The sequence below is a fragment of the Cebus imitator genome, unplaced genomic scaffold, assembly GCF_001604975.1.
Source record: "Cebus imitator isolate Cc_AM_T3 unplaced genomic scaffold, Cebus_imitator-1.0 Scaffold350, whole genome shotgun sequence".
NCBI lineage: Eukaryota > Metazoa > Chordata > Mammalia > Primates > Cebidae > Cebus > Cebus imitator.
Genome location: NW_016107665.1, coordinates 1,882,965 through 1,902,049, shown reverse-complemented (window position 1 = coordinate 1,902,049; position 19,085 = coordinate 1,882,965). Strand labels below are relative to the sequence as shown.

Sequence of the window (19,085 nt, the reverse complement as noted above, 5' to 3'; positions counted from 1 at the left end):
AGCCCGGAGTGGAAACAGGTAATGTGCAGCTGCCAGAAGGTCATGCTGTTTAGTCACTGCTCTGTAGCACCCCATTCGTGGCCTCCTGGCGCCGGGCCCGCTTACCCTTCTGAGAGCTCAGCCCGCTCCTCTGCACGTTCCAGGTCGCTCTCAATGATGACGAGCTTACGGGCCACCTGCAGCAGGAAAACACAGAACACACATACCATGGGTCTTGCAAGCTTAATGTAGGAGGGCATGGGGGTAGGGATCAGATCCCATCAGTCCCTAAGGGTTTTGTATACAAACAATGTGATTCTCTTTCTGGTAGACCAGAGAGAAGCAAGCCTCCATTAGGAGTGCCGGCAGAGAGGAGATCAGAGGCTTCTGCTCTGATTCAGAGTGGTCAGTTGTGATTAAGCAGTCTCAGTTGGAAGTCTGACGCAGGTGAGCTGGCAGCCAGACCCAAAGTGGAAGGAGGGAGAAAATACAAATTCACAATCTCAAAAACAGCAGTAGGATGAGACATGATGCATTTTATACTGAAAAGGTAGGAGCTGCCAGGAAAACAAAACAAACCTAAGGCCTCCATTGATCTGATGGCTGATCTGTGCATCTACCTCCTTACTGCAGAGGAAGAATACAAGAAACACTAACGTGAGTCAAGTTGGTGAGATAACTGACAAAGTCAAGTTTGTATTTAGTGGAAGAAGGAAGGGAGGCTCTGAAGCAGAGAGGAAGGGAGGCTCTGAAGCAGATCAAAACTAGTGAGCATAGTGTAATCTGAAAGTAATGATAATAAAAAGGAGGGGCCATGCTGTCTCAGGATAGCCACGATGTGATCCAATAAGGAAAAAACAAAAACCTTAATAATCATATTGCCTCTGTTATCACAGGAGGTTGTTTTCATGGGGACATGACCAGGAGCAAATTCAGCAGAAAACCTGTGTTGATAATAGTTTTCTTTACCACCCTTGAGGAGAGAGGCCTCCATGAATCCACTGAGCAACTGTCTGTGGTCTCTAAGCTGCCCAATCTGGATGTGCTAAGTGAATCTGGAAAGAAGTGACTGGCACCATGACAGCAGGAGAGCCTCCTTTCACAAGACATAGGGCCCAACTCTCCTTTCTGGCCAAAAATCTTTTGTCTGGGTCTTTGTGCTGGGGGAGAGGAGTTCTGGTCCTTTTTCCCAGTGCTACTGATCAGCTTCACGATAATGCCTGGGATCCCCTAGCAGGATCAAAATTAGAACCGTTTTCTGGAGACAAAGGAACTTTGCTTCTTGAAACCACCCATTTATTCCAGCAAAGCAGATGGCCTCATTCAGGAATCAAGGTTGTGCTCTGCTCCCTGGCCTCCTGCAGACCACTGCTGAGAGTCCACAAGGCTTTGGGCCCTAGGATCTGACCTCTTCATATTTGCGGTCGGCATCTTCAGCAATGTGCTTGGCCTCTTTCAGTTGGATCTCCTGAATTTCCATTTTTTCTTCATCCTTTTGGGCTCGACTTTCAATGACTTTCATGCCTCTGAAAAGAAAGACAGCAGGAAAATCCAAGATTTAGAGCTAAACTCTCCAAATGCACACTGCACTGCTGTGGCCTGTGAGTCTTGGTGTAAGTGGTAAACCAAAATAGAGCACAGAGCTACTTTTATTTTCCAAACCAGGAAACAACACTTTCCAGAGCTAAAGGTGGAAAAAGGAGACACATTTCTCTCTGTTCACTGTGAAGGAACACTTCATGCACTGATGAAACTATCAGGCATCTAACATTAGATGAAAGGTACCATGTCAGGATCCTGTTTGAATTTTGGTGGCATGAAACTGGAAAAGCCAATATGTTAAATCGATGAGATTTCTTTCCTTTCCTTTCTTTTTGGAAAAGAAAAGAAATCCTTTGGGAAGGGTTTCTGTGGGAAGGGTCCTGTGGGAAGCCTCAGCTTGCATATGAACCAAAGCTAGAATTAAATCAAATTTATCTTTATTTACCTCTTTCTACAAAAAATCTTCTTACCCTGCCAACCATAAGCAAAAATATTAGACTGGCTTACAAAAAACCTGCTGATATTTGACCATTTCAGAACAGTAATAATGGCAACTTCCTAGGATTCAACTGAATGCTTCAGGTTAAGTTTTACCTGTAATGGAACCCTTTCATGACAGCAATGCTGGGAGACAGGCCTGACATTGTCATCTATACTGAGTGTATTAGGGTGCTATGGCATGGTGTTATGTTCCAGAAAAATACTCACCTATGATATTTTATAGCTACATGGAATAATGAGTCATGTTAAAATGGAATTCATTTATCACAATTTAAGTAGGCAGTATAAATAAACCACTATTTTATTATCATTTTTTTGAGACAGAGTCTCACTCTGTCACCCAGGTTAGAGTGCAGTGGTGTGATCTTGGCTTGCTGCAACCTGCACCTCCCAGGTCAAGCGATTCTCCTGCCTCAGCCTCTCGAGCAGCTGGGATTACAGGTATGTACCACCACACCTGGCTAATTTTTGTATTTTTAGTAGATTTAGGGGTTTTGCCATGTTGTCCAGGCTGGTCTCGAACTCCTGGCCTCAAGTGATCTGCCCGCCTCGGCCTCCTAAAGTGCTGGGATTATAGGCATGAGTCCATTATCTTTTGATGAAGCATTGGAATACAGTTGAAGAGATCTGGGTTGGAGTCTTGGCTTAGCCACAAATATGCTGTGAATCTCGGTGCAACTCATATCACTCTCTGAGCCCTTATTTACTCACTTGTAGAACTAAGGGACTAAATGATCCCCAAGTTCCCTTTACTCTAAAGTCTAACATTACCAGACTGCCTTTAAGGCATACTGCACTAACAAGTATATTTCACAAAGAAATCAGCCAGAAAACCGCTCTTATGTGTACACTGTAAGAGATGATTAGTCATCTTAAAAGCTTGGTTAGCGAAGAAACACTAAGCGGCAGTGAATAATGGCCTAAAAACTTGAGCTAAAAATCTTCTTTAATCCTAAAGTATGAAATCACTATTTATACCTGATACCTCGTGGCAGGGTCACTGCAAAGATGGAGAAATGAACAAGGTGACTGACTGCTTTCACTTGCCCAGGTCACGGCACAGACAGATACATGCTCAGTGTTCTGAGCCCCTTCATGCTATACCATCCCTCAAGCAACAGAATGCTCTCTCACCTCATGGAGTCTCTCTTGAAGTACTTCTATGCAATATGGCAAATCATTAATTCCAACAGTTGAGCACAAGGGAAAATGCCTTCTAGACCACACAAGGCTGTGCTGGTCTATACGAACCATGCTTTCCTTTACTACCACAAAGCTGAATCTTGGAGTAGGGCCAGGTTACAGTGGAGGTGGGCTCAGAACACACAAGCATCTGACTATCTGTGTATTAAGACCAAGTCCAAAATATTTTACTTTTGCAGACCATATTTCTGTTTTATTTGTGTTTTTCTTCTACCTATTTGTTAAGCTATTTGACAACTGACAGTCCATAGTTCCTTTCTCTAGGCCTAAGACTCCTTGGTATATTTTAAAATAAAGTTATACTTTAAAAAATGCACAATTGCTTTGTGGTCTGTAGGAATGAAAGGGCCCACTTGTATCCCTAAGTTTCTCCTTTACATACCTGTCTCCCTCATTAGATGGTGAGCTCTGTGATGGCAGGAATAGGATCTTTTTCTTTTTTGTAACCTTAGGGCTTAGGACAGTGCTTTGCACATAGTAGGTGTTTCACTAATGCTAAATGAACAAAACCAACTGAGTTATACCTGGGATCAATGGAGGAAATGATCCCACCACCAGGGGACTGAAAAATTCTTAAATCTCAAAGATCACAGGAGCCCTCCAGTTTATTCCACTAGGAAAGGCAGCTACAAAAGATGGCTGATGAGGCATTCTCACCTCTCACTCTCATCTGCTGCCTTCTCAGCTTCCTCCAGCTTCTGCAAAGCTGTTGCCAGACGCTCCTGGGCACGATCCAACTCTTCCTCAACCAGCTGGATGCGTCTGTTCAGAGAAGCTACGTCGGCTTCAGCCTAGGTAGAGAGTGAAACGCATTTCAGAGTTGGGGAGAAAGTGAGGATGGTACCTTGAGGAAGTGGCTGGGATGCAATGCTGATTTCAGACAGGAAGACTGTCTTCTGGTGAGCTACCTTTAAGTGCATTACAAGCCTTAGTCAACTCCGGAATTCTCAGATACATTTATACATTGATTTATATAGTCAACATCCATATTTAGGTACATACAAATCTATACAAACAATTCTCATCAGACAGATCATTAGCAAATGGTCTTTCACATGGTTCCTTTCTTCCACAAATTTCAACACCCTGGCTTTACTTGCTTGTTAAACAAGAGCATCATCACAGCCACCTCACTCACTGGGGGCCTGAAGTGTGAACTGAGACAGGACTCACCCAGGCTCAGCCATGTAAGACGATAGCAGTACAGCCAGAAATCGGACTCAAGAGTTTCACTCAACCTTCTTTTCTTCTGGCCACTTTATCAAAGGAACTAAAATAGTTTAAAATTCAGTGGTTCTAAAATATACCACATGAAGGCCCAACACAATCCAACAACCCCTTTTAGAATAACTGGCCTCACTGGAACAGAGCCAAGACAAATTTCCCAAATGTTTTTGACGTAAGCCTATGAAATTCCTTAGAAGTCAAGGTTAATACAAGAAAAGCATCAAACTCCTAAAAAGAAAAGTAACACAAGTACTGTTTTTACTTGGTATCTATTGCTGGAATAAAATGTTTGTTTCTTTGAGAGGCAATGATCTTTTCCTATCATAAGAAATTGTTGCTATGAGCCTCAGAACACTTGTAAGACTATGATGTTCCATTACACATACCTGCACTGGTGGCTGTTTAAATACTGTGCATGGAAGTGGAAGACGGAATTTACTAATCAGGTACAGCACCCTCATCTACTTTGAATATATGCTCACGAAGGGGTAGTGGGGTTTTCGGAACACTTAGGTGTTTTCTAGAAATTACAATAAACACTTAGGGATCCATGGTAATAGGATAACAAATTTCTCTACATACAGCCCTATCTTCATCATTGAACTGTAAGCTGCTCACATCCAGAGAACTCACAGTTCTCTGCAGAGTATGGGCTCAATAAGAGGAATAATACCAATCTAATTTTCAATAAAAGCAATTTTCTTAGCTTATGGATCCACAATACAGAGTTAGAAATGCAAATGTAGTTAAAGACTGAGGTCACAGCTTTTAATCAAAGAAATCTGAGAACCTTCAGCTATGTGCTAATCTAGATTTGTAAGACTTTAAATGCCAAGTTTTATCTGGGAAGAGAGGTGAGTAGGGCATCTCCAGCTATGGTGAAGGACTCTATAAAAACATGTAGGCTGGGCATGGTGGCTCACACTGTAATCCCAGCACTTTGGGAGGCCAACGTGGGAGGATCACGAGGTCAGGAGTTTGAGACCAGCCTGACGAACATGATGAAACTTTGTCTTTACTAAAAAATACAAAAATTAGCTGGGCATGGTGGCATGTGCCTGTAATCCCAGTTACTCAGGAGGCTGAAGCAGGAGAATTGCTTGAACGCAGGAGGTGGAGGTTGCAGTGGGCCCATGATCACGCCACTGCACTCCAGCCTGGGCAACAGAGCGAGACCAAAAAAACTAAAAAAAAAAAAAGCATGTAAATACACTTTTATCCCGACAAAAATGTAGTAATTGGTTGATGGAGGCAGGGAGCAGGGCAAATGTGAAATAAATCAGAGGAGGAACATTTATAACTGTACTGCCTACAAAGTAAATCATTATCAGTGCACAGCTGGTAACTGGGCCCAGTTAGGAATTACTGGCAGCTGACTGTTGTTTTGGGGGTTATGAGTATATTGAAGGGTGAGGGTAATAGGATAACAAATTTCTTAATTACAGGGAACTGTCTTTTAAAAACCATTAGACATTTTTTTATTATTACCGGAAGGATGTATATGTTAAGGATACACTTTTGGGTCAGGTAAGATTTCTTCACTTTTCTATATTTTCATTTTCCAGTAAAATTCTATTCCTTTTGCAGGTGGGAGGTGGGACTCAAAGCTGAAGCAAAAACAAAGGGCAAAAAACAAAACAAAACAAAACAAACCGAAATTTAAAACCACACAAAAAACTAAGCACACAAACCAAAAGCCCTACAACAGCAAAAAGCCTCTGCAGCGTGTCTAGGTTATGTACTTCAAAGTATTGTACACTTTCTTTTCTTTCCCCCTTTCTTCTATTTAATATGAAGGCAAATATCCTTGTTACAGAGGCAATGGCCTATGAGAGAAATGTCAGCAAGATTTTCAAAACCTTTTTGTAGCCACCAGGTTGTAAGTTCTCTGCTCTGCTTTAGATGTGGGTCTAAACCTCAAGGACTTTGTACTCACTGAAAGTCAACTGTTTATGCTCTGGCGAAAGAACTCTCTGAGTGACAGGTCTCTGACCCCAGCTCCTCACACAACTGAGTCACCAGAAAGGAAGTAGACAGCACCTCATGTTCATTCCAGCCTTGCACATGAGATCTCCCTACCCAAAGGGCCCCCACCAATCCATCTACATCTTCCTGCCGATCACCCCCACCCCCATTCTTTCCCTTAGCTCTTGGTACTGAGTTTACAGACTGCTATTGTCTAAAAGTCATCTCTTTGTTTCCCCAGGAGCATTCTGTAGAGCCTTAGACTCCTGGACATCAGAGAATATATCCTACAGGAATACCAGCCAGCAGGGCTTCATAGAGGGTGCCCCACAACGACTGGGCATGGAGATCCATGTCTAGGTGCCAGTTTGTGATACGGAGGAAGGAATGGTAGCACATACACAGCAGACCTGAGGGTGGCTGCCCCTTCCTGAGGAGCCCCTGTAAATCCAAAAAATAGGGTCTCAATGTTTTAGCTGGAAGGATCCTGAGGTCAGCAGTTCCCACGAGTGGCTTAGTGTCAGAATCAACTCAGAGATGAACATTAAAAAAAAAAAATCAAACTTCCAGGCCCTATCCCTAGAGATTCTGATTCAGGAGGTCAAAGGGGGAGGGCAGGAATCTGTACTAAAAATAAACAATGCCCTTCGCTACCACCCGAAGAAGCTGGCCATTCTCATTCTTCTAGCTCTTCACTAAAAAGAGGCGGCATGAGGGACCTCTGACCCTGACCACTGAAGTATGCGGAGGCCATATAGCCATCAGTGGGAGACAGGATTAAAACCCAAGTCACCAGGCTCCCGGTGTGCTGGCTCTCCACTCTTCACTTCTCCTGGCTTCCCGGAACGTCATGGAAGCCTTGGAACTGGCAGTTCTCACTCCTTGGTCTTCATCTCTTCTGACATCAGATTTAGATGTTCTCTGGCCCCCCCCCCCAACTCCCCAAGAAAGGCCTCAGGGACAGACCCTAACCAGGACTAGGAGAACAGTTGCTGTAATGCAAATCATCCACTAAAGTATTTATCACAATCTTTTCAAAATTCGACAGGATATAAAATTGAAAACTTCATAAAACAATGCTAATGGGTAATAGAAAGGTCACATAAGGACACAGAGCATTTACTCCCTGGCCCCGAAGACAACGACTACTGCCCCAGAGGTTTCAGAGTAGGACAGGTAGAAGGACTTTGAGGTTAAAGCCAGGACCTGGGAGTAGTATCTGAAGTCACCTATCTTTATGGGAAAACCCTGAACCCATGACAGGCTCTGCAGGCCCCAGTATAGTAGTCTAATAGAATTTTTGTTTAGTTCCTTAGAATTCAAGATCTGTTTAATTTTATAATTCAACTAGGGCTATCTTCTCTTTCTTATTTTTACTTTTTCTGATTTATTATGCTGTATGCTCCAAAAGCCCCACACCTGTCATCTTCACTAGCTTTTATTTCAGGTATGTTTTTTCTAAGTTTTGAGGTTATTTAGATATTTTCTTTCTTTTTTTTTTTTTAAGATGGGGTTTCACCATGTTGGCCAGGCTGGTCTCGAACTCCTGACCTCTAGTGATCTGCCCACCTTAGCCTCCCAAAATGCTGGGATTACAGGCATGAGCCACCATGCCCAGCCTTATTTAGTTATTTTCTAAGGTTCTTTTCATCATAGCACCTGGGAGGATCTTAAGAACCTGCTCTTGCCTCTGCCTTTGAGACCACAGACACATGGCCATCTGTTAGTTAAAAGCAGATATAAATAACAAGGCATTTGGGGGAGGGTCAAGACCCCTGAAACAAATTATTTCCAGGCATGTAAATCACTCTTAGTGTACTGAGTTAGCTTTCTTCTTCTTTTTTTTGTTTTTGAGGGGGAATCTTGCTTGCTCTGTCACCCAGGCTGGAGCGCAGTGGCGTGACCTCGGATAACTGCAACCTCTGCCTCCTGGGGTTCAAGCAATTCTGCCTCAGCCTCCAGAGTAGCTGGGCTTACACGCACGTGCCCCACCTGGCTAATTTTTGTATTTTTAGTAAAGATGGGGTTTTGCCATGTTGGCCAGGCTGGTCTCTAACCGCTGACCTCAGGTGATCCACACGCCTCTGCATCCCAAAGCGTTGGGATTTACAGGCATGGGCCAGTGTGCCCCGCCAAGTTAGCTTTCTTCTAACAGCAGCACACGTGCCGACTGCCAGTGAAGTGAGCTTCACTTCCGATGCTAGTTTCTTTTCTTTCAAAAGTGCTATTGTGTTCTAACATGTAATGAACTACTCAAAAAAGAGACTGCCACATTTGTAAAGGCTACTTCCTGCAGATCTGTTTTTAAATACTTCCTGGTGCTCTGTACTTGAGGTGCCTTATAATGCATAGGCTCCTCCTCCAAGGTAATAGCTAAGGGCATGCACCCCATTCCCCCACCCCCCACACGGTACTATATGGAAATCAAGGGCCTCCCCACCCCAACATAGTAAAATATTACTCAAAATCAGATTTGAAAAAAAAAGCAAAAACACAACTTTTATGAAGCCTAGATTTTCATGAAATCCAGATGTTTTAGCCAATACAACAACAGAAAATTTAAAATGGCAGTGACTTCTTTTTAAAAAAGTATTCCAGTTAAGGCTATTAAGAAAAAATACTGGTGGGAGAATATTATATTCTAGAAATCAATCCTCTGGAATACGTTTCCAAATTCCTGCCTGAACTGGGGTGGAACTTGGGATGAACAAAAGTCAGATCTTTTTATTTCATGCAAACTGTAGTTATATGAAGGTTTCACCCAACTTGCTGTGTAAGACCAAGTGACCACAGCCAAGCTAAACTTCTGCCCTTATATGGTAAAGAAAGGGGGGGAAAAAAACACTGATGACATTAAGGGGCACTCCCATGGATAACAGATAAACACAACCTCCTCTGCGTGTGCCAAAGCCCATAATTTATGAGGCATATTTGTATAATGAGGGAGAAGAGACATGAACAAGGCATTGTAGTGCCTCTGCCTTGCCTACATGTGAAAGCGGAAATTGAGAGTATACATTCCACTTACAGCCTCTCTGGGAGTGCCAATGCAAGCACAAAATGCACCCTCGATTTTCCTATCCCGGAAATATTTACCAAGTCTGAAGAGGGAAAGTGCTGGGAATTTTTGTAAATTGGTTATTCCCATGATTTAATCATGTTACCAGTTAAGAACCTTCTGGCTACAACTCCCTGTCTCCTTGTTTGCTTGATACTACTCAGAAAGGAAGAAAGAAATCAGCTTCTTCTTGCCTTTTTTTTTTTTTTTTTTTTTTTTTTAAGAAAACATAATGACAAAAAGCAAACAAAACCCTAGTGGTTCACAAGACCTAGAGTCAGTCACGTCAAGCAAAGTAGCCTCATTCCAACATTTTGAAGGATCCACACACCTTGGAAACACAAACTAGGAGGAAATAAGGGATGCTTTTTCCAAGGTAAGGGCTGGTTTAATAGGGGCTATTAACTACAGTCTGAACCTCTGAGTATTTGAGTTTAGGCCAACTGTGTGGTCAAGTATTTTTTAGAGTGGCTCATGGTTTTGTCACTAAACCTTTATCTTTGCTGCCCAAAGAAACTGTTGCTGCTAGCTTAACTCACAGCCCAAGCTACATCTAACTACCTGAGTTAGCTACATTTAAGTTCCAGTTTCAGAAGTTGGGAACAACTCGCAGCCTGAAGGTCTCTCTTCAATGGTCTGACCCAGTCCTCAAGTTGTTGTCTTAAAAGGTTCTGTGTTCAATCACCCAGGTAAGCCGTTTTCAAAAATTACTTGAAAAAACGGAAACTACTTAAGCCACTTCTGATACAAAGCCGCGAAAAGAATGAAAGCATTATCTTTAGCCAACTGGCACAGGAAGAGTTCTGTTATAAAAACGATGCCCAAAAGAGAAGGTAAGAATAAAAGTAATAATATGCCCTTCATAAAATTTATCTTTTGTGTCTAACATCAGTCACCAGGCCAGGAGTCAATACAAGGCTCTCCCGCATAGGGTCACACGTTCTCTTTCTTAGCAGGGTGAGGAGGCTTCAGACTTCTACTACTAATACCACTTCAACCCACCAAACATTTCTTCCAGTCTGCCCACCTCCTTGTCATTCAAACCCCCACCTCAACAAATGTTGATTAAAAGCAGTAAATGAACTGTTCTATGATGTCATGAAATGAGCAAGGCATCTTTAAGTCCCCTTGCTAGGTGGGGAACTGGTGAAGGAGCACTGTGCTGCCAGGGCTGTGCAATTTTAATAACAGTGGACATGGGCTGGGCGCCGTGGCTCACACCTGCAATCCCAGCACTTTGGGAGGCCGAGGAGGGCAGATAACCTGAGGTCAGGAGTTCAAGACCAGCCTGGCCAACATGGTGAAACCCAGTATCTACTTAAAAAACAAAATTACAGCATCTACTTAAAAAACAAAACTGGGCATGCTGGTGTGTGCCTGTAATCCCAGCTACATGGGAGGCTGAGGCAGGATAATCGCTTGAACCTGAGAGACAGAGGCTGCAGTGAGCCGAAATCCTGCCATTGCATTCCAGCCTGGGAGACCGAGTGATAATAATAAAAATAATAATAATAAAAAAAACAGCGGACACACAGCACTTACCCTGCTGTGCCAAACACCACTGTACTGTCTTTACATGTAACTCCTTTAACCAACAGGTAGATGCTGTTACTATCCACACTTTACACTGAGGGAACTGAAACACAGAGGTTAAGTAACTTGCCCATAGCTAGTAAGTAGTGGAGCCAGGATTCAAGTTCTGACAGTCTGGGTCCAAAGTTCTTGTTCTTATCCATCATATTCTATAGTTCTAATGGTTCAAGGACAGCTGCTAGCCAGTTAGAGAGGGAGTCGGAAATAGTTTAACACCCAGCCAAGTTCAGGGATATCCACAAGACTTTTGTTGACTCTTCCTATAAGGCAAATACTGATAGTTATCTTTTGCCTGTTGATTTCCTTATTCCTGTCTGCATTTTATCTGAAATTTTCTCTAGTTGAGCTTTCCTCTGAAGAGGACCATTTCAGATGTTGAAGTTTCTGTGGCCAGCCATACAGCCATTATAATAACCAGAACGATTTACTCAACTCAGAAGAGCCCGGTATATTCAACACAGCAGGACAACATATGATCGCTTGTCATAGAATTCCCAAGGTGTTTCAGTATCTTGATTAAAAGCACACACACCCACAAAATCGACAAATAGCAAATACTAGACTACCTCTGAAATCTTGTTCCTGTTTGCTGGATACATTTGCCTTAGAAGAAAGGAAGGAAGCCAGGTATTACATTCAACTAGGGGTAGGGGAAGCCCGCAAGAGGATACACCCAATAACTGTTGACATTTCGCCAACTTTTTCCAAGACATGGTAACAAAGGATTATCTATGTGAGAGAACTGGGGAGGAGGACTGCAGAAGAAAGGGAAGGGTGAAGGGTTTTGCATACTGTATGGCAGCTCTTCTAACAGAACCCTGCACGGTCAAGCTGTCAATGTCTCTCAACCGCCTCGGCGACACAGGCCTCCGGGAAACCAGAGTCGACCGGGACGGCGAAGTTTAGCATCCCGGGGCCCCAAGTCCGCAGTGCCTATCCCACCTGACCGGTCGGCGCCCCTTCTCAAAGGACCGGATCTCCAAGAGGAAGGACCTACTCCCTCCCACTCTCAAAGCAAGCCAGCAGCGCAAAGTGCACCTTCCGGGGACGCAGAAACACGACCGAACGCCACCACACCAGAAACAGACCCTTCCTGGGAAAATGCTGCTTCCAGAACCTTCTCAACACCACGCCTGTTTCTCCTGGGAGCGTTTACTGTAGACCAGCGAAATGGAAAGGAAAGACTACGGAGAACAAGCCGGGACCCTCCCCAGAGCCCGCCGCCAGCTGGCCCAGGTGCGCCAGGTGCGCCCTGGACGCGTGGGGTCGGGGGACCGGGGACTGCGGCCTCCAGGAGGGCCTTGAGGGGCCGCCCGGGGAGGATGCGCGCGCCTCTGGGGGCGGCAAGGTGATGGGTGGGTCCCTTACGGTCTCCCTCAGCTTCCTCTCGTGGTCCAGCTCGCGCTGCAGGCTGCCCGCGCGCTCCTCCGCGGCGTCCGCCTGCTCTTGCAGGCTCCGGATCTTCCTACGCACCGCCTCCAGCGAGCTGCTCCCCGCCATCGCGCCGGACGGGTAGGTGGGCGGGAGGGCTGCAGTGGGAGAGGCCGGCTGCCGCGCTGCGGACCCGGGTGCCGCAGCTGCCCCGGTTGCCCAGCGCCGGTCCGCCCCGCCCAAGGCCGCTCCTTGCAACTACGGCGCCCCCTGCGGCCAGGAGCAGTCCGGAAGTCAAGGCCTCCCGGGCGGCGCAGGCGAACCGCATGCGGGCGCGCACGGCCGGGCGGGGCGGGGTGCGGCGCGCGCCGCGGATTCCGGGCCCAGCTGGAGGCACTGCGCATGCTCGCGGCGACGGCGAGAAAGGCGCCGGAGGCGCGCTGCGGGGGTACCAGGTGGACTGGGCGCTCCGGGAGGCCTCAGCGCCAGGGCTTTGGCTTCCACTTCTAGGGCCCCTCCCCGGCGCCGTGATGACCCGGGGTAACGGAGCTGGCTGCTAAGGGCAAGAGCGACTCCTGCTGGCCGCGCGAGCGCTCCGCTTCGGAGGCCAGATTCCCATGCCCAGGAGCGAGAAGCGGAGCGGCGGGTCTGCAGCCGGAATATACCCTAACGGGACTGATCCTAACCGCAATATTATAACCACCGCACTACCCCCATCCCTAAAAATTTTACGAAGTGAAAACCACCAACGTGTAGAGCATAATGGTTAGCCTTCCTGTTCTAAATGCAGTTTTCCTACGTTGACTCTGGCCCCTCATTCCTGCTGCGTGGCTTCGGACAAATAACTTGTCTTCTCTGGGCGTCATCTGTAAAAGTGGAAATAATAATAGCACTTTCCCCATGGGGCTGCTGTGAGAATTATGAAGAACTACAAAGCGCTTAGCACAATACCTTATACATAGTTAAAAACTCAAATTATAGCTACGATTAAGAAATATACAAGCACTGTTTTAAGAGTCAGGCTGCGGCCCATAATCAGCTGTGTGATCTCAGGCCAGCCTCGCTGGGGCTCCCTTTCCATGGAAAAAAAAAACAGTCATCCTAAGGGTCTCTGCTTTTTACAAGCTTCTTATCGTCAGACCGGGCTCTGAGATCTCCTGGAATCCGGTCAATTCTGGGATGGACTGGGACGCCTTTAAAAGGCACCCCACGGAAAGCCACAGAACGCTATGAGAGAGCCTCTGGCTACAGGTGGAGAAAACCACTGCGGACACAGTCTCTGCCGATTTTCCCCTTCTTAAATGCCTTCTAAGTCTCAGGGCTTTTTCTCCTCAGCTTTGTCACAGAAAGCTCTTAAAGCCAGCTCCCTAAGTGTGGGAATAATAAAGAAAACATGCTTGACAACCGTCTCATCCTCCAAGCCGTAACAAGGACCTTTGGCTTTCCTGACTCATTTTCTGTGGAGTTTTTCACAGCCTCTGCTGAGACTCTCACAAATCCCTGCTTGGGTCCTTGCATCCTGTAGGTGGGAGTTTCCCGCTTTGTTTCCATACAGTTCAACAGGTCAGGTGGGGAGGTTACAGCTGGTCGCCTAAGTGCAGAGACTGTGGGCCTCCAACATTGAGAATGGGGGAATGGGGCGTCTGGGAACCTCCAGGAGCAGCCAGGAAACTGCTGGATACTGGCAAGTGCTCTAAGCGGCCAACTAGTGACTTAATGTCCTGGGAAAGTCAGTTTCAGGTGAGTTCATTTTCATGCTGATGTCATTATACAAGAGTTTGGGAGAGTTTTCTCATTCTTGGCTGCAGATTGGAATCACCTGGTATTTTCTAAATGCTGCTGCCTGGGTTCCACCCCTAGGGATTCTGATTTAATTGGTCTTGGGTGCATCCCAACTTTGGGCTTTAAAAACTCCCTAAGTGATTATGTTTAGAGAAGGTTGAGAATCCCTAATTTAGGAACTAAAGACCTACAAGGGGATAAAGACTCACATGCTAATAATGTCAGATATATCACAGTTACTGGGGAAGAGACTGGGGGCCAGAAAAAAATGTAGTCTTGGATCCCCTTCAGCCTCACTTTTGGCTTGGGCGGAAAGACAACACAAAATTCAAAACAAGACCATCAGGGATACTACTACTCCTGAATGACAATCTTCTAAGCTAGAAAGAGCCCACTTCCAGAATAGGATTTGTAAAATACACCAGTAAAATAGTAGAAAAATGTTTTTAGTGGCTGGGCGCAGTGGCTCATGCCTGTAATCCCAGCACTTTGGGAGGCCGAGGTGGGCAGATCACAAGGTCAGAAGATGGAGACCATCCTGGCTAACACAGTGAAACTCCTGTCTCTACTAAAAATACAAAAATTAGCTGGGTGTGGTGGCGCACACCTGTAGTCTCAGCTACCTGGGAGGCTGAGGCAGGAGAATCCCGTGAACCCAGGAGGTGGAGGTTGCAGTGAGCTGAGATTGCACCACTGCACTCCAGCCTGAGAGACAGCGAGACTCTGTCTCCAAAAAAAAAAAAGAACAAGAAAAATGTTTTTAGTAATAATAGTAGAAAAATAGAGAAGTATTTTACAGTGGCAAGTAATGACAGTGAAATGTCCTAATCCTAAAGGTAATATGATTCCAAATCAGGAAGCTGACTTCTTCCTCACCCAACTTCTCCCTTTTTCTAGTGACAGCTGTCTCTTCCTCCTCAAGTTTTGACTATTTTTTAGTAAATAAAAAACTACCACTCTGAATATGGTCATGCACTGCATATGGTCAATATATACCGCATATATGACAGTAGCCTCGTAAGATTATAATAGAGCTGAAAAATTCCTATCGCCTGGTGATTTGTGTTACCATTGTTGACTGTGTTCAGTACCCTAACATGCTGGACAGGTTTGTAGCCTCGGTATGTAGTAGGCTATGCCCTTCTATGTTTGTGTAAGTACTATACACTCTGTGGTGTTTGCACAATGAAGAAATCACCTAATGACCCATTTCTCAGACCTTATCCCCTTTTGTTCATCAACAAATGACTGTATGGCATTTCTTCACAAACTTCTTCAATATCCCTATGGGTTCCAAACTCCAAACAACCTAAAGTGTCCTAAAAGGGAATATGATCAATACACTACCAAAAAAACCCATATATGCCAGATTTAGGGGCAGTTTCCCAGGGGAAAAAAGAACCAAAACAAGATTCAAGAACTCCCTCCCCTGCTGCTCCCCACACCAGCTGACTTCAAATAACTTTTTTTCCATTTCTGCCCCACCCCATTCCAGTACTCCCTTCAACAAGACTTTTCAATAAAGACATGTTAGCACTACATAGTTACAATAATTATTATCCTCCTTTTCCTTAAGTATTGTAGTAACCTTTTTCTCCCTCTTTTGCCTTCAGTCTTACTGGGCTATTTTCAAATTCCCTGCATTCTTTTCCTTATAAGGAATATCTTTCCTTGATCTATCAGTAGCTCTTTTGAAAAAGCTAAATAAACGTCCTGCTGGAGAATTTGCGGGAGACAGGCATCTTCCATTTAGCCATATATAGAGCAGGCATCTGATCTGCATTAAACAAAGCAGGCTCAGAGTTATATATGGTTTTTGGCTCTTTTTCCAAAGCCAGGTAAGTTTATAATTTAAACGTTTTTACGAAATCAGTGCTTCCCCCAAACCCCCTTTCCAGGAACCTTGATTTTCACTGAAAATTTCTTTTTGGCAGATTCCAAATGTCCTGTCTGGATTTCTCATTTACAAAGCACACCTGCACATACATCTCCAGCCTTTCATGCTACAAAGAGCCTTTACTAATTTCAAGACCTGAGACCCTTCAGTAATTTGCATGTTACTTTCATACAAAAAAATTCTGCTGTTGCCCTTGGTGTTTCAGCTTCTGGCATAGCTTTCCCTGGTGCTCACGCATTCTTGGAATTGTTACCAACTTCCCAAGGAATTCTTTTCTAATTGGGCCTCTAGGCTTAATTAGCTTTTGGAATGGAATCCAACGGTGTGAAAAGAAGTTGGTCCTTTGGCTTGACTTTCAGAGGCAGAAGAGGCAAGTTCTCAATTTAAAAGCTTCTAAAGGGCGGTGGTCAAAGAGCTAGTAGAGCCTTAGCTGTGTGCATCACCCCTGCAACTATGTGGTGGTTGTCAGAAGGCTGACAGGTGGGGGCGGGGCGAGCAGGAGGGGCAGGGGGCAGCTAGCTCACTATACCATATAAAGCACTGAGCTATATATAACTCAAGGCTTCCTTTCTGAATCTAGTGCCTTCAGACTGCAGACCCAAGCAAGTATCACCTTCCCAGGCAGACCTTAAGGGGTCGATTAACGCTTCGCTAGTGAGAAAGGAAGCCTCAAAGTGTCTCTGTGCCCCACCATGAAGTGCAGCCTTCTAAGTAAAAGTATTACTGTGTCATTTCTTTCATTTAGAGGCCAGGTTCTCTGTACCTGACTAGACCCATCACCAAAACCCAGAACTTCCCACCCACTGGAGACGGTGAAAGGAAACAAAGTGAAGAAAACCTGGCATTCTTGGCACAAACCTTGGTGATGACACCTGAGGGGTTTTCTGCCACCAGGGAAGCGACGTTCACCTCCAGAGTCCAATTTCAGCTGCTCTATTCTCCCAGCCTCTCATCTCATCCACCCACCTCCACCCCCAGGAAGGTAAAGGAAAGAAGAAGAGAGGAGTAGATGAAATATAAATGAATGTGTGCAGTAGCAGTCAGAGGTGGCATCCAATGCTCTGGGCCATGGCGGGGCTGTGTGCAGGTGTCCAGCAGGAGGAGGTAACTTTCCTCCATTGCTCTCCAGCCCTGTGGTGACCAAGAGTGGCCACGCAGGCAAAAGGTGAGGGAAGCAGTGTGAGCGTGCACTTACATCAGTGGCCTTTTTCTCTGCCAGCTCCAGCTTCTCCTGGGCATCTTTGAGAGCCTCAGAGTATTTGTCCAGTTCATCTTCCGTGCCCTTGAGTTTCTTTTGCAGCGACACCAGCTCATCTTCCAGCTGGGAGTTGGCCAGGGGGTATGGGGAGGGAGGGGGGGTGCAGCAGGCAGCGTGATCCCAAAGGGGAGGGGTGTGGGTGCACAGAACCAGAAGGACAGGGACAGAGGGAGAGAGAGAGGGAAAGACAGGGAGGGAGAGAGAGAGAGAGAAAGAGAAAGAGTTAGCCATTCGTGCGCCGTGCCGTGCCGCGCGCCCCGGGTACCTTGGCGGCGGCCTCCTCGGCGGCCAGGAGGCTGTCCTCCGCCTTGTGCAGCTCCTCCAGCACCCGGTCCCGCTCGTCCTCCGACACCCGCAGCAGCTTCTCCTTGGCCGCGATGTCCTCCTCGAGCTGGGGGCAGCGGCGGGCGGGCGCGGGCGGCCGGCAAGGACCGGGTGTTAGACACACACAACACACGGGCGTCGGATTGGCTGGGGCCCCTCGTGCTCGGGGCGCCGCCGAGTTGGAGTGCAAGGGACCCAAGGTAACCTCCTCTTGACCCTAGCAGGAACCGCTCCGCGGCTCACCCAGCACACCCACCTGCCCTGGGACGGGACTCCTGCCGAGGTCTCAGCGGGCTCAAGTCCACTACTTGGGGATACAGAAAAACGCCACTGCTGGCCTGGCTTTCGGGCTATAGCCCCCATTCCGTCCCATCTTATTTCTTAGGAAACAACTCCATGACCCCCCTCTCCTCCCCTGTTCCTTTCTCCCCAGTCAAAAGTTAAAGAACTTCTAACACTTGAGTTACTTGAGTCCCTTTCTCCATCTCTCGCCCTTCCTTCAAACGTCCCCAGGAACCCGGTGTCCTCCTCCCTTCCCCAAACTGATTCCTGGTCCTGAGAATAAAGCGCCTCTAGGACTTGACTTCGCGGCCCATGGGAACCAGAGAAGAGAAATAAGCTCCTCAGACCAGACTACAAAGTTAATCTAAGACTGGCTCTTGCGTTTCCCTTCCTTCTTTCCAGACGCGCGCCCTGGCCGCCCTGGGTGGTGGTGGGGGTAGGGTAGTGGCTCTCCGAGTCCTCGGGGTGGGGGATCCAGGCGGGGGTGCCAGGCTGGGGTCCTGGCGCTCGGGGCTCGGGCGCAGGGCGGGGGAGGCGCAGACCTGCTTGCTCCTGTCTTCCGCCGCCTTCTTGTCGGCTTCCGCCTGCTCAGCTCGATCCAAGGCGTTCTCCTTGTCGAGCTTCAGCATCTGCATCTTCTTCTTGATGGCGTCCATGGTGGCGGCGGCGAGGGGCCCTGGGGCTGCGGCAGGAGCGGTCTGGCGAGCGCGCGGTCGGGCGGAGGAGCCGGAGTGCAAGCGCGGAGCCGCCTGCTGCTCCCAGATATGTACCTTCCCAAGGGGGCGACCGCATTCCTCAAGACAGCCAATACTTTTTTGGAAAAGCTTTTTTCTCCTGCCCCCCTTCCTCCTCTCCTCCCTCCGCCCTGTGCCCCCTCCCCGCTCCTCCCGCGGGGGCTGCTCGCCCATTCGCTGCCGCCCGCCGGCCTCCCGGTTGACGGTGGATATGACTATATATGGGGACCCGAGCTGCCGAGGCGGTGGCCGGGCGAGGACGCCCTGTTTCTAAACCTGCGCGCCTGGGAGAGGGCGTTGGGGCCGATCCGGGGCCGAGTCGGCACAACCCTCCGCCCTCCGCGCCCCCTTCTCCCACGGCCTGCACCC

At 47.0% G+C, this 19,085-nt stretch overlaps 1 protein-coding gene across 21 annotated transcripts in view; it reads right to left on the bottom strand.

Moving 5' to 3' along the window:
• The window catches only part of TPM1 (tropomyosin 1), a 28,886-nt gene extending 10,055 nt beyond the window's left edge, over positions 1 to 18,831 (bottom strand). For 8 of the 21 annotated variants that reach the window (XM_017506206.2, XM_017506204.1, XM_017506205.1 and 5 more), the window contains exons 1-4: positions 12,437 to 12,824; positions 3,883 to 4,016; positions 1,388 to 1,505; positions 106 to 176 (exon numbers count right to left, since the gene is read on the bottom strand). In XM_017506206.2, the coding sequence (XP_017361695.1) occupies positions 106 to 176; positions 1,388 to 1,505; positions 3,883 to 4,016; positions 12,437 to 12,568 (455 nt within the window). In that variant the 5' untranslated portion in view covers positions 12,569 to 12,824. Of the gene's footprint in view, positions 1 to 105; positions 177 to 1,387; positions 1,506 to 3,882; positions 4,017 to 12,436; positions 12,825 to 17,313; positions 17,768 to 18,524 lie in introns of those variants that run through there. The other 13 variants (XM_017506191.1, XM_017506193.2, XM_017506186.1 and 10 more) reach the window with 4 other exon arrangements.
• Positions 18,832 to 19,085: the final 254 nt, after the last annotated feature.